The sequence below is a fragment of the Balaenoptera acutorostrata genome, chromosome 15 (assembly GCF_949987535.1).
Source record: "Balaenoptera acutorostrata chromosome 15, mBalAcu1.1, whole genome shotgun sequence".
NCBI classification, from domain to species: Eukaryota; Metazoa; Chordata; class Mammalia; order Artiodactyla; family Balaenopteridae; genus Balaenoptera; species Balaenoptera acutorostrata.
In genome coordinates, this window is record NC_080078.1 from 6419947 (window position 1) to 6433691 (window position 13745).

The 13745-nt window shown below is 42.0% G+C and overlaps 2 protein-coding genes across 4 annotated transcripts in view; both read left to right on the plus strand.

The window, feature by feature from the left end:
- Positions 1-158: 158 nt before the first annotated feature.
- On the plus strand, positions 159-13673 carry ZNF655 (zinc finger protein 655). 3 transcript variants are annotated; one of them, XM_007186687.2, is made up of 5 exons: positions 159-343; positions 1322-1484; positions 2728-2813; positions 3212-3338; positions 4343-5153. In XM_007186687.2, exons 2-5 carry the CDS (start codon positions 1349-1351, stop codon positions 4537-4539), a joined length of 546 nt encoding a protein of 181 aa, XP_007186749.2. In that variant the 5' UTR covers positions 159-343; positions 1322-1348; the 3' UTR covers positions 4540-5153. The 3 variants fall into 3 exon arrangements, with proteins under 3 accessions (XP_007186749.2, XP_028023310.2, XP_007186742.2); XM_007186680.3 differs by lacking the exons at positions 2728-2813; positions 3212-3338; positions 4343-5153 and adding exons at positions 9292-9396; positions 9902-13673 and having other exon boundaries at positions 169-343; XM_028167509.2 differs by lacking the exons at positions 2728-2813; positions 3212-3338 and having other exon boundaries at positions 166-343.
- Positions 1386-13745, plus strand: part of TMEM225B (transmembrane protein 225B) — a 45869-nt gene continuing 33509 nt past the window's right edge. The window contains exon 1 of the mRNA XM_057528931.1: positions 1386-1484. The gene's annotated coding sequence lies outside the window, so the exon portion shown is untranslated. The remainder of the gene's footprint in view (positions 1485-13745) is intronic.

Genomic DNA, 13745 nt, shown 5'->3' on the forward strand with positions numbered 1-13745 from the left:
AGCGGGGCCGCCTTCCCAAGGCCGGGGCTGTCGCGGTCACTACCGATGTACTGGCTACAGAGCGGCCAGCGGGGGTCAGCAGAGAGGGTGAGACCGGCAGAACAACGTAGATGCAAAAGCCTCGCAAACGAGCCTTAAAGACTGCCACCCGCTCATCCGGGGCCCTCATCCGGGGCCCTCATCCGGGGCCCGCCCTGCCCCCAGCCATCGGACTCCGCCTCCGGAAGTACCACGGAGAAGCGCCGGCCTCCGAGCGGCCTAGAGCGATCCCCGAAAGGCTGTGGTGGCCCCGCGAGCCAGGGTGTCCGCGACCGGACGGCCGCCTGGCCCGCCCCTCCGCTTGGTGAGTCTCCGGAAGGCGTTCTGGGGTCGCGGTGGGTCGGCCTCTTGTTTAGCCTCCCGGGGAGGAGGAGGAGTCTCCTGTCCCCGGCTGACTGCGGTTCTCGTCCCCAGGAGCGCGCGGGGCCGGGGTGCGAGGGCCCGTTTCTCTTCAGTCAGGGTTCGCCCCGACACCCCGCGGACGGAGGGCCCCGCCGTCAGGACCCGGTGACCGTGCCCTGCTGTGAGCTGGGTTTCTGGGGCCCTCTTCGCCCTTTTGGGACAGTGTCTTGACCTAGCAGGGAAGTGGGAGGAGGGCAGCGCCGGGCGAGGCCTTCTGAGGGCCGGGCGCGAGGGCCCTTTCTGAGAGTGTGGAAAGGGGACGGAGCGCTGCCGCGTCCTTGGGTGTGAAGGACAACCAGTCAGACGTGTTCGAGTCGCAGCCCTTCCCTGGCTTACTGTCAGGACTGTGGGAAAGGCCTGCCCACCTGGTCTGAGTTATCGAAGGGTCTGACCCCCCCTCAGAGTGGAATTTGGTTATCGGTCAAGGCCATTCAGTAATTCAGAGTGGGCTGACAGAGTGTTTACCAAAAAATTCTTCGGGGCCTGCTTTAAAAAAATAACGAGTAATCGGAGCTAGTATATTTCTGTGGGTGCGTATCTGAGCCTTGAAAGAAGTTTGTAAATGTCAAGTATTTTCAATTTACACAGAAAATTTTAGGCTATTAAATTGTGTTTCCTTGATTTAAAAAAATTCCACAAATTCTGGATTAGTGGAGTTCAAATAAACCAGCATACTTGGATCATTTGAGTTGGTTCTTAAATATCTGAAAGTGAATAATGTCCATTTTTCTTCCTGCTGCTTATTTTAGGTGATTAATCATCATTAACTAGTTTCATTGTGTCTACAGCGTGCAAGATACTCTGCTAAGTCCTGAGGATGTAAGATGACGGGCTGTTTTTTAACTTGTTACAATAATTTCTCCTAATCTCACCCCCACAGTGATGGTCATTGTTCTCCAGAACAGGGATGGAGGAAATATCGGCCCAGGAAGCAGCAGGATCTCCAAGGGTCCAGTTTCAGCCTTTGGAGACCCACTCTGAGGGTCTGTCCCCAGAGCCTCAGTTCGTGCAGGACACCGACATGGAACAGGGACTCACTGGGGGTAAGGCGGAGACAGCACTTCCATCCAGGAGGATGGGCGTGCAGAGGGGCTCCTGGGCCTGGCGTGAGAGAGGCCAGGGATTTCAGTGAGAGAGTGGTCCCTAGAGGGAGGTCTTGAAGGGCGGCACAGACGTGACTCGGTTCAGTCCTGGCCTGGGTCCCTCTGTTGAGATCAGCCTGTCCTTCTTTAATAGGCCGAGTGGTCTTCGCTCCCTCTGCCCTGGCTGTTTCTCCTTCATGCAACTTTCACTTCATCCCAGTTACCACATTCAGAATAATTTCTAAGAAATGCTGCTTTTGCCGCACCTCACCGCCCTTGCCTTGCTTTCACTTCCTCTTAGATTTAGGGCCTGTCCCTCCCCCCTGTTCCCTTAACTTAGTTTCTTCCCTCCTTGACCTTTTATGCTTTGCCAGCTGCCATTCTGTTGCAACTGCAGCGTTCGTGACTAATCTAATTTTGATCAAGAAAACAATCATCTCATTCCTTGGTTGAGTCCCATGTATACATATCACACATTGACCATACAATAACAATGTATACATATCACATGTTGACCACAGAATAACATTTGTATGTATTATATAGAGAGGTTGATCTGTCTTGTACGGCCTTTGTCGTGTATGAAGTTTGTATGAGATTACTGGTGGCCGACTGCAGTGCCTGAAGTAACTTGTGTGTCAGGAACACCAGCCGAGTGCCACGGTGCGTAGAGTGCTGTGGAGCGTTGTGAGAGTGTGGAAAGGATTATGAGGAAACAGATGACCATTCCTTATCCTTGAGGGCCTTACACACTGGTTGCAGAGACAGTGCTTACACACTGGTTGCAGAGACAGTGCCCAGTCTCAAAAGAAAGGCTTAATGAAGTTTACAGAACAGTGTCTGGGAGAGCGTCAGAAGTCTACTAAATAACTATGGCTCTGGATGAGTCACTGCAAATCTTTATGCTTTGCTTTGCCCATTTGCAAAATGGGTAACAGTGCTTACCCTTCTGTTAGAGGTATGTCATGTCGTGGGGATAATGTACAATATGAGATTTCATAATAAAATCCTGTATCACGGGTCCAAGCATGTGTAAGGAGGGCATGCAGGTGCTGAGAAGGTGCAGAACACGGTCAATACCCGATAAACGTTCGTTGGTTTTGCCGTAATGTTGATGTGAGGAAGGGTCCCACTGACTCTCTCTTTCGTAAGGGAGCCCTGGGGAAGGGCTGCTCTCACTCCTGGCTCCTTTCTCGTCCCTCAGCTCCACCTGTCCCCCAGGTGCCTGCTCTTCCCCACGAGGGAAGCCCAGGAGACCAGGCAGCTGCGCTCCTGACAGCCAGGTACCAGGTGAGCTGAGGAACCCTCTGCTTTTCCTCAGGGACTATTGCTGCTGATTGAGTGCGGTCCTTTCCTCATCCCATCCATAAACCTTGCCTGAATTTTTTTTTTTTTTTAATAGCAGACCCCAGGTTGGGTGCTGATTATCTTCAGAGACCTGGACTTCACAGAAACCACCTTTCCATCTCCCCAATACCACCAGCAAACACTTCCTTTATCCTTGGTGCTGTCATGGGCGCTTATTAGATGTTAAAGGGTTGTGGAACCTATTCCCTAGATTCTGCTCTGTTCTCCCTCCTTTCCAACATAAATGCACCCTGCAGACCCTCTGTGTCATCTCCTTCATTCTCTGGTCATGATGCTGTGGTGGCCTCCTTCCCCAGAGCAGCCAGGCTGTGTTATTTCAGGAGTTTGTGACATTCGAGGATGTGGCTGTGCACCTTACTCGAGAGGAATGGGGATGCCTGGACCCTGTTCAGAGGGCTCTCTACAGAGAAGTGATGTTAGAGAATTATGGGAACCTGGTCTCACTGGGTAAGGATTGCCTTTCTTATTATTCAGTTTACCGCTTAGGATTTCTTTACTTCCTTGTTTTTGAGTAGGCGTGAGGTCTCTGAGCGTGGCTCAAATCCCCGGTCGTGGAACCTCCGATTCCTCCTCCTTTCAGGTCGTCTCCTCTGGGAGTGGGTTTCCTTTGGGGGTTTCAAGAGGAGACATTCTACTCCTTAACCTCAGTTAATGTTTCTTGCTTTTGTGGGGCATCCGTTCCCTGTTAGAAAAGGGAAACTTGCTGGTGCTTTGCAAGTTCTCACTTTCCCTGTCTTTTCCTTTTTTATGAGAGAGACTCTAGGGCCTCCCAACCCACGACCAGACACTTTCCTTCCTGGTAATTCAGTGCCCCTGTATGTGAGAGTTTCCCATTTTTCTCAGAAGAAGAAATGCCTTTTTTTTTTTTTTTTTTTTTTAAGATAGGCTAAAGTCTTTGTTGAATAATCCCTCACCTCTTAAGATCCCTAAATTCATCTGCAAGTAGGCAGAATTTGAGAGACTTGATTTCAAGGCATGACTCACTGCGAGTACATTTCAGTGAGTCACCCAGAAGGTAATCCTGCGTAACCTCGCCCGAGCCTCAGAAGTCTCAGACTTAGACCGAGTCTCTCCTTTGCCATCTGGATGGTGCAGTTGGCAGCTGAGATTAGGCGACCTGTGGCGCTGTAGGGAAGGAGCGGCGGGAGTTGTCGGCATCCCCCTCGGTGTGAGCATTGCTCCTCTTTCTTTTTTTGCCTGTCTCTGCTGCTCTTTTCTTTGTTATGTATGTGTGTACTTAATCACGCTTTTTCTTTTCTCTTTCTCTCTCTCTCTCTTTTTTTTTTTTTAAACTCTTTTCTGCTTTGCCTGTGCTGGTGGCATCCAGGGTGTTGTTCTGTCTCCTTGATTACTCTCAGGGTTAAAGAGGTCTTCTTATCTGTGGGGAGGCAGCCTGCCCACTGGGAAGGTTTTTAGTGTGTTTTCCATTCCTGGCTCTTTGATCTTCGTAGGCATACTTCTCCGCCTTCCCACCACCCGGATTCATAGTGTGAATTCCTGCCCGGCCCTGAGTCATACCCAGGCAAGTGCTTTCTCTGGAGAAACTCTTGCAGTCCTTTCAGCAGGAATCTCCAAGAGGTGGCCCAGGTATCGGCTTCCCATCGATAGTGCTCGCCCCCGCTCGGAAACTCCTTTTCCACGATTATGAGATATTGCACTTGATTGATGGAGTAGATGCTTCTCAGGATGCCACCACCATGTAAAATTGCAGCTCCTCAGATGACCTTTGATAAATTTCAAAGGGCCAAGGAAGCCCTCCGTTGCAACCAGAATTTTGAACCCTGAATTCTGAGTTCAATCAGAAGCCATGGTTGGTGGTCATCGACTTGTGTTCTCAGAAACCACAAAGTTCGACTCCAGCTCTTCGGTTATGATCTTTTCATGTTATTTTAGACTGTGGAACGTACACTGTGTGCCCCTCCTTTTCTGTAGTGAACATGACCTGCCCCTTCTGTTGCCTAAATCTCCTGAGACCCCTGGGCCTTTCTAACGTTCTAGTCTTTTGCTTCCTTTAAATCCCTGTGGCCCCCTCCAGGGTCCTGCCTTCGTCCCGTTTATTCTTTGTGGGGCTGTACAGATTGATGCGTTTATATGACCTTTCCTGATCAAGTGTTCCTTAGCTTTTCCTCGATGGAGCGGAAAGGCTGTCTTTCCTTCAGGCTGTCAAATTGAATGTATATTCAACAACTTGTAAATTGTAAAGTGATATGTAATTGTAAACTACTGTTAATATCTAATAATTACATAATTTCCAACAGTTAACCTGTCTACTTTTTGGAGTAAAGAAACTTCTTAGTAGTTCAAACAGCCTAACAGCACAGCATACTATTAGACTGAATTTTATCCCATTTCCTCTGTCATCTCTGCACATACACAGGACACATATGCACACTCACACATGCTGGGCACAATTACGTAAAAGAAGCCCTCCTACTCAACGTGTTTTTGTGACCAAGTCAGCAGCCTCTCCTTAGTAATTATTTTTTACAATCTTTAGGAAGTAATTTTCATATTTGGGGGTTCAGCAAACTCCACCTGAAATTTAAGTTTATACACTTAGTTAACTTAGCTTAATGTTTGGTGTTGTAAAATAAGGACTTTATAATTCAGTCTCTGATTTAGCAGCCCTGTTTTCCAGTTCATATCTTTTTCCCATGATAGTAGCTCTGAGTTTTATTTGTCACAGATATCAGAACTTTGGTCTTTTGGTTAAGTGCTTCCACTACACAGTAATAAATATACAGAGTATGAACAGAGTAAAAGAATTAAAAAGTAGGTAAAAATTTTCATTACCAGATCTAAAAAGAAGCATATACTATTGCCAGTGAGTGAATTACTGGCTTGGGGGTCATACCCAAAGGGAAGTTATCTGTGACTTAGTGCTGGAGAATAATAAGAATGGGAAGGGCTGCTCTCTTGGATTACACTTCACATGGGGCAGTGTGGCAGGTGCCCTGTTAGGTGACAGCATTAGAAAGCTGCTTCTCGGAACTCTACTGGATGGTGAGTGAGCTGATAAATCAGGAATGTTTGGCACATACCCCTTGCTTTTTGAAGTTGATGTCGTGAGGGCAAAAATGATTTTGTATAGAATGTCTTTCACTACCACAGTTCACTACTGAGCAACCAGTATGTTACTAAGTACTTAACATATATCTCATTTAATCCTTACCATAACCCTGTGAGCAGGTATTATTCTGTTTTATACCCGAGGCTAAGAGGAGTTAAGTGATCCATCCAGGGTCAAAGCTAGGCTATGGACTCAGATCTGACTCTGAAGCCCATGCTTTTTCACTGTTTTGTGCCTTAGGACAGTTAGTCCAGCCACGTATAGTGTTTTTTTATATTTTTATGGCTCTGTACTATGATGGTAATTTAAAATGGCCACAATAAATTGGACAGACAGGCATGAGGTTGTACAGTTTGGGAGCAGAAAGGGCATACATTCAAGAAAAAGTAAAATTGTTAAAGGATACATTCCATTATAATAGGTATCTACACAGGAACAATATTGCTAAGGAGAGATTTTATTTGTGTGTTTATTAAGGACCAGGAAAAAAAGCATGAAGCTTTCAGATGGCTAAAATCTTAGCACAGCACTGGTATAGGCAACAAACAATGAGGTGAATTTTAAATGTTATTTTTAAAGATCAGATTAAGTTAAAAATAAATCTAATTAGAAAACTGGCAAGGTTTCAATTTTAAAAATCAAAATGTTTTAATAAAAAATTAATTTTAGATAGGAAAAATTTCAAATTTCGATAGGAAAAATGCATATTTTGAAAGCATAGATTTTTGACTTAAATCTAGGAAAAAGGCATTCAGGCCAGTGGTGAGAACACCTGCTTTAATGCTTTCTGTGACCCTTAGTATAGATTGGAAAGAATATTAACTGTGGGTTCCATTTACCATCTGTGACTGAGCAGATTATTTAAACCGATTATAATGACGTTTTCATCTATAAAACAAAATATAATGTCTGCTTCCTGGGTTGTGTCAAGGCTTAAATCAGGTTATGTGCGTAAGCACCTGGCTTGTGCTGGTTACTTACATGTTCTTTCTGAAGGGGCAGCAAGTGGTGGGAGCTATGGACCAGATTTCTTAATACAGACAAAGATTTCAGGAGAGTGTTCAAATTGTTTGTTTATAATGGAGTTTTCTCAGGCTGTGCCTATTACGAAGAGATTTTCATTCCTTTGATACTAAATGTTCTCTCAGGTCCCTTTTAATTAAACGTCATGATTCTAAATCTGTTGGATCCTGGCTCTCCATGTATTGTTCTAATTACTGTTTCTCTGTTCTTTTTATTATTTTCACCTTTTGCTCCATTGTCACTATGTTGGTCTTCTGTTCTCTTTCTGTACATATTTAGAGGAAGGGATGGATTTCATTCACAATCATTATTTTTTACTAGTAGATTATTTAAAAGCCGGTTTCTGAAATAAGACTGTCTGTTTGAGCCCCAGCTTCACCAGTTATCATGACCTTGGGCAACGTTCTTAACCTCTCTGAATCTTAGTTTTCCCATTTGTAAAATTGGTACAGTAATAATTCCTATCTCCTGAAGGTATGGTGAGTATTAAGTGAGTGAAAGCTTATAAAGCTCTCGGTGTGGTACTTTGCACCTACCAAATGCTTAGTGAATCTTAGCTTAATATTTTGATAATACAAGTGACTTTAAGTCTGTATCTTAAATCCCGTTCTCTCTTCTAAACTGCAGTCTTGTATCTCTTAACTGCCTGCTAGGCATTCTCTCTATACCTTCCTATGTTACCTTAAACATGTGTCTAAAATCAAACCCCTAATCCAACAAGAAGATGATCTTTTTTGTTGTGTGTAAGTGATTTAAGTGTAGATATAGAGTAAATAACCAAAATTCAACTATCAAATACTTAGAAACACCTTAATAAATATCTGTCAAAAGTTGCAAATTATGTTATCAGAATTCTGAGCAGAGTAGTTGCTGTGTCATGCCATACTAACTTTTTTTAAACTTGCAAAACTATTTCATTTGACATGGAGGACCTTAACTAAAATGTGTCCAAAAAGAGAATTGGCTCTATTTATGCCCAACAGGAATTCAGAAACACAGTAAATGCCTTTTTTATATCTGTTCTGATCTCCCTGCTCTTAAGCTGTAACGTGGAATCCCATAGGACAACTATTGGTTTATCATACTTTTCAGGCCCAGAGCCCTTTTTAAAACATTGATTATCTGTTGACACTTGGGCACAAAATTGGCACTCAATGAGTAGCTCTTAAATAAATGAATGAAAAGAAGTGCAAGATACAAGGTACATGGTCCCTGCTATCAAAGAGTTTATAAATCAGGTAGGGGTGATAATACCTGAAAACAGTTTTAAAAAATCTGTAAACTTCATTATATAGAGACATGGCAGGATAAGAGGAACACATAATACATTTTGTAGACATTCAGTAAGTGGAGAGAAAGGCTTTTGGAGATGAGGGCCTTGAGATAGACCTTGTATGTGTGCTACTAGAAGCTTTATGGGCTGAATATGTGTAAAAACTGCCCCTTTGATACTGTAATAGTTCTGCCCCGCCTCAGAAGCAGACTGCCTCTTGCTTTTGCTTTAAAAGAGATGAGATCCTAGTAGTCCATTATGCAAGCCAGAGAAAGACCATTTTGTGTGAAAATGCACTTTTATTGCATCTTCCTCACTGTATCATATTACAGTAAGTTGTTTATATCTGTCTCTGCAGTTAGAGTGTAAGGTCCTTGAGGGGATGGACCTTATCTGCTTGGGCTCTTTATCTCCTACATACTTTGCATATAGGAGGCACCCCATAAATGTTTGTTGAATAAACAAGAGTATAAGCTCCTAAGGGGTAAGGATGTGTCATATTATTATTTGTTTCCTCATGTGCCCTGAAATGAATTGTTTCTTGAGATTGGTCCTTGGAATATTTTTTCAGCCTTCACTGATTCTGTTGCTACAGTTTAGCTCACCACACAACAGGTGCTTGAGAATTCACCTTTCTCCAGTCCAGCAGAGTTATATTTTGATGACCTCCATTTTGACCAGGTCTAATACTTGTAGGCCAGGTCTAATACAAAGAGTAATCTGTAGGCAACAGATGAGGAGTGATAATGATAATTTCTGTGAAGACAGGTACACACTCATGCCAAATTCCCTGAGTATGTCTAAGTGAGTACTTATGCTCCCAAAAGTCATCAACTTGCCCCTTAGCACACCTCTTTCTAGAGCACAAATATGAACTCCCTGTAGAAGGTCTTTGGCCTTCTCACTCTCCAGGCCTTCCTAATGTCTTCTAAGAATTTACTTTCTCTCTCCATTAGCCATTAATTAAGAGAAAAAGTGGCTGGTGTAGTATCTGGGGATAAATTGCCACATCCCATTTCCTTCTCTGTGAGCAGGATTTCCAATTTCCAAGCCTGATGGGATCTCCCAGCTGGAACAAGATCTACAGGTCTTTGATCTGGAAACTAAGAATAGAGAAGTCTTAAGAGATGACTGCTCAGGTGAGTAAGGCAGAATCAATCAGATGAATTAGTAGGGAAATAAAGTCTAGTTGTTGAGCCAAGCTGTAGCTGCTTTGGCAGTCAATGAAGAGCTCTGTCTGTATCCCAGAATGGAGAGCTCTTTCCTTTTCCGTTCAGTTTTGATGAACTCTTATTTCGTCCCTTATCCGTAAGTTGTACTAGGTCCCTATTCAAGTTGCTTATCTATAATTCTGTTGAACTAGTTCCCTGTTACCTCCATTGAAACACCTTAATTGGTTATCTTCTTACTCTGCTGAACCTGCCCTCTATTTCTACCACACCTTGGACCACTTGGATCCTATCTCACTGCTCCTATTCATGCCCTTCCATCTGCTGTTGAGATTTTGTTCCTGTGTTTCAGAGTAAATAAACTTCTCTTACCCTGGTAGATTGTAGATTATTTAGTTTTCTCCTCTCTAAGTTTTGTTTTTCTAAGCACAGGGTACAGATTACATTTGCATTTTCTATTTATATATTGAATCAGATGGAGAGACCAGAGAAGAAAACAAGCTGTTGATTCCTAAGCAGAAAATTCCAGAAGAAGTACATTCATACAAAGTGAGAGTAGGAAGACTCAAAAAGGATATTGCCCAAGTTCCTGAGACTAGAGAAGTGTATAAGACTGAGGACAGATTAGAAAGGCTTCAGGAAATCTTAAGGAAATTTCTCTTCCTGGAGAGAGAGTTCAGGCAAATAACAATCAGTAAGAAAACCTTCACCAGTGAGAAGAACAGTGAATGTAATGAACCTGAAAAAAGCTTCAGTCTGGACTCAACTCTTGATGCAGATCAGAGAGTTCTTAGAATACAGAATGTTGATGACATTGATAAGTATGACATGAGCCTCAACCAGAATTCAGCTGGTAAACATGAACAAATAAATCTAACACAGGATTTTCAGAGTAATGAATATAAGGAAAGTTTAATGGAACTCTCCCACCTTAATAAATGTGAGAGCATTCCTGCCACTGAGAAATCCTATAAATGTGATGCATGTGAGAAAATCTTCCATCAGAGCTCAGCCCTTTCTAGACATCAGAGAATTCATACTAGAGAGAAACCCTACAAATGTAAAGAATGTGAAAAATCTTTCAGTCAGAGTTCAAGTCTTAGTCGACATAAAAGAATACACACTAGAGAGAAACCCTATAAATGTGAAGCATCTGATAAATCCTGTGAGGCGTCTGACAAATCCTGTAGTCAGAGCTCAGACGTAATTCAGCATAAGAAGATTCACACTAGAGCAAAATCTTATAAATGTAGCACTTGTGAAAGAGTCTTCAGTCGTAGTGTACACCTCACTCAACATCAGAGAGTTCACAGAGAGATGCCTTGTAAGTGTACTGTGTGTGGCAGTGACTTCTGTCATACCTCACACTTAGCTGAACATCAGAAGGTCCATTGTGAAGAGAAGTCCTATGAATACAACGAATGTGGGTTGACCTTTATTAAGCATCAAGGAATTCGTCTCAGAGAAAAGCCCTATACATGTAATGAATGTGGAAAAGACTTCAGATTGAATTCCCATCTTATTCAGCATCAAAGAATTCACACAGGAGAGAAACCACATGAATGTAATGAATGTGGAAAAGCTTTCAGTCAAACCTCATGCCTTATTCAGCATCACAAAATTCATAGGAAAGAGAAATCCTATGAGTGTAATGATTATCAGGATAATTTCAACCATAGCTCAGATCTTGTCCTGCAACAGGAAGGCCTCACCAGAGAAAAAGGCTTTGATTGTGATGCATGGGAAAAGAACCTCAGTCAGAGAGCACACCTTGTCCACCATCAAGGAATTCATACCAAAGAGAAACCTTACGAATGTGATGAACGTGGGGAGACGTTTAGTCAAGTTCAGGCCTCATTCAGCATCTGAGAGTTCACACCAGGGAGAAATCGTGTGTGTCCTGAATGTGGTAAAGGATTCGGTCCCAGCTCAACCTTTATTCATCACTGGGGAATTCACACCAGAGAGAAACCTTCTGAATGTGACGAACATTGGAAAGCTATTAGTCTGTGTTAAACTCTTTTGACACCTGCAAACCCATACCAATGAGAAAACCTACAAATACATTGAAGGTGGTAGATGCTTCATGCTATTTTCATACCTTAGTCACCATTGGAGAATTCATACTGGAATAAAATTCTATAAATGTGATGCATGTGAGAATATCTTCCATCAGAGCTCAGCCCTTTTCTAGACATCAGAGAATTCATACTAGAGAGAAACTCTACAGATATAAAGAATGTGAAAAATCAGAGTTCAAGTCTTAGTCGACATAAAAGAATACACACTAGAGAGAAACCCTATAAACGTGAAAAAGCCTTCAGTCAAAGAAACTACTTTGTGAGCATCAAATTCATTTCATGCTGAATACCTATGAATGTAATAAATGTGTATGTGTGGGAGGATTCAGCCATATTCCAACCCTCATTCAGCAAAGAATCCATACCCAAGAGAAGTCATTTGGGTATATAGTAAATGACAAGTCTAGGAGTTCAAGTCTTTTTTCATCATCAGAATATCCACACCAGACCAGAATTTGATATAATGCAAGTGGAAACATTTAGCACCATATTTCAGGCTTTATTCAACATCAAAATATTGAAGGGAGAATTATTATTTGCATATGAAATCGTTAATATATAGTCCCAGTCTTTTTCATTGCAGGAGAATCTAGTCAGAGGGGTGACTTGATGAATGCAGTTCTGTTTTCTCGTGGCATTCTTTTATTTAATGGGTGTTATAAGTAGGTATGTATGCTTTATTTATGGAACTCATTTAAGCTATTTTTATTTTAATGTGGCCTATAAACATTTTTATTTTTCCTGAAATTGGTTCTTATTGTTCACAGCTTCCCTAAGATACATTGATACACCAATGTTAAAACATGTCAACTTCTGGAAAGTTTCTCATTTAGCTTTTTCTGCTGTTCTCAGCTGAAGTTCTCTCCAAAACAGACTCAGGCCTGCTCTTTTCTGAGGACCCTATTTCTTTCCAGCCGTAACATTTGGATTCCTATTGATTTCTCCATTCTCTTAAGCACCTTCAATGATGGTTTCCTAGTTTTAAGCTTTACACCAGCAGGTATGCCACCCCTACTTGCTTTTTTGGTGTCTTCTGTCCTAATGCAAAGTATCTTTCTTTAAAAGAAATGGATTTACACACCCTGTCCATCCATGAGTATGAAGGATTCTGTTTCCCCTGAGTTTGTGGCAGGCAGCATTTTCAAGTGACACCCAGGTTCTTAGCTGTGTTAGCATTCACAGCCTTCTAAAAGAGATGAAAAAGACCTTAGGAAGCCAACAAGACTGGTGGTAGCCTAGCTATATTCAGCACCTATTCTGCATGTCTAAGTTCAGAATTATTTTATATATGTCCATTGAAGGCCAGCAGAATGCTCAAGTCTGCTTTTGATAGGGCAAAACGTAAAGCACATATACTAAGAAATCAGAGATCTTCGTAAGGGAATGCTGCCTTCCATCAAAGGTATTGTTGTTCTTGTGTAATATCTTTAGAGAGAGTATTTCAAGAATGGCAGATATGCCTGTAAAATTTAACCATTACAGTTTTTCATTACCTGTTTGGAATTGTTTACACATCATATTTTTTGTATTTTACTAGAGTCTACAGGCCATATAAAATAACATTTTTTTTTTTTTTTGATTGATGAAACTGAGCACAGATGTTGGCTCCAGAGTTCAGGGTCACTGTCATAACACCTAGCAAGAGTTCATGATTCTTTAGATGATATCAAAGCATTTTATTGTATTTTTCCATCTTAAGCATCAAAATATTTTGTGAATAAGACAAGTGTTATTTAAAATTCTAGTTGTCGTTCCAGCGATTGAGGCTTTCATAATTCATATGTTAAAATATTCACTAGGGATCCTCAACAAATATATAAAAATTCATTGCTTACTCTGTAAGCCTCTTATGGCTAATAACCTCTAGGGTAGTTCTACCACAGTATTTTACCTCTTAGCCATCAGCAAGCATAGGATCTCATCAGGGCACAGTAGGGACCTAAATGAATTGATCTAAATGCAAAGCATATGAAAAATGCATGTTTTTGTTTTCCTGTCTATGAACATGTATACCCTATGGATAGAGACCACGGGTAGTCACCTCCGGTGATTATGAAACAGAAGATTAAGTAATCTCTAAATAGCAGAAAATGTAAAAATCACATGTATGCATTTGGTTTAGGAATGTGCTTTTGTACTTCCACTTGAATAAAGGTGTGTTTGGTACTCTGAGAATCCGTTTTAAATAAAATCTGAAGTCCTCAGCCAGAAGCATTTGGGAATCTTAGAATCACCTTC

Bases quoted from the DNA above. Each gene is read 5' to 3' on its own strand.
- ZNF655 (XM_007186680.3), top strand. From the start codon at position 1,349: ATGGAGGAAATATCGGCCCAGGAAGCAGCAGGATCTCCAAGGGTCCAG. The intron at 1,485-9,291 runs GTAAGGCGGAGA...CTCTGTGAGCAG, and splicing joins GGAACAGGGACTCACTGGGG to GATTTCCAATTTCCAAGCCT. The intron at 9,397-9,901 runs GTGAGTAAGGCA...ATATTGAATCAG, and splicing joins CTTAAGAGATGACTGCTCAG to ATGGAGAGACCAGAGAAGAA.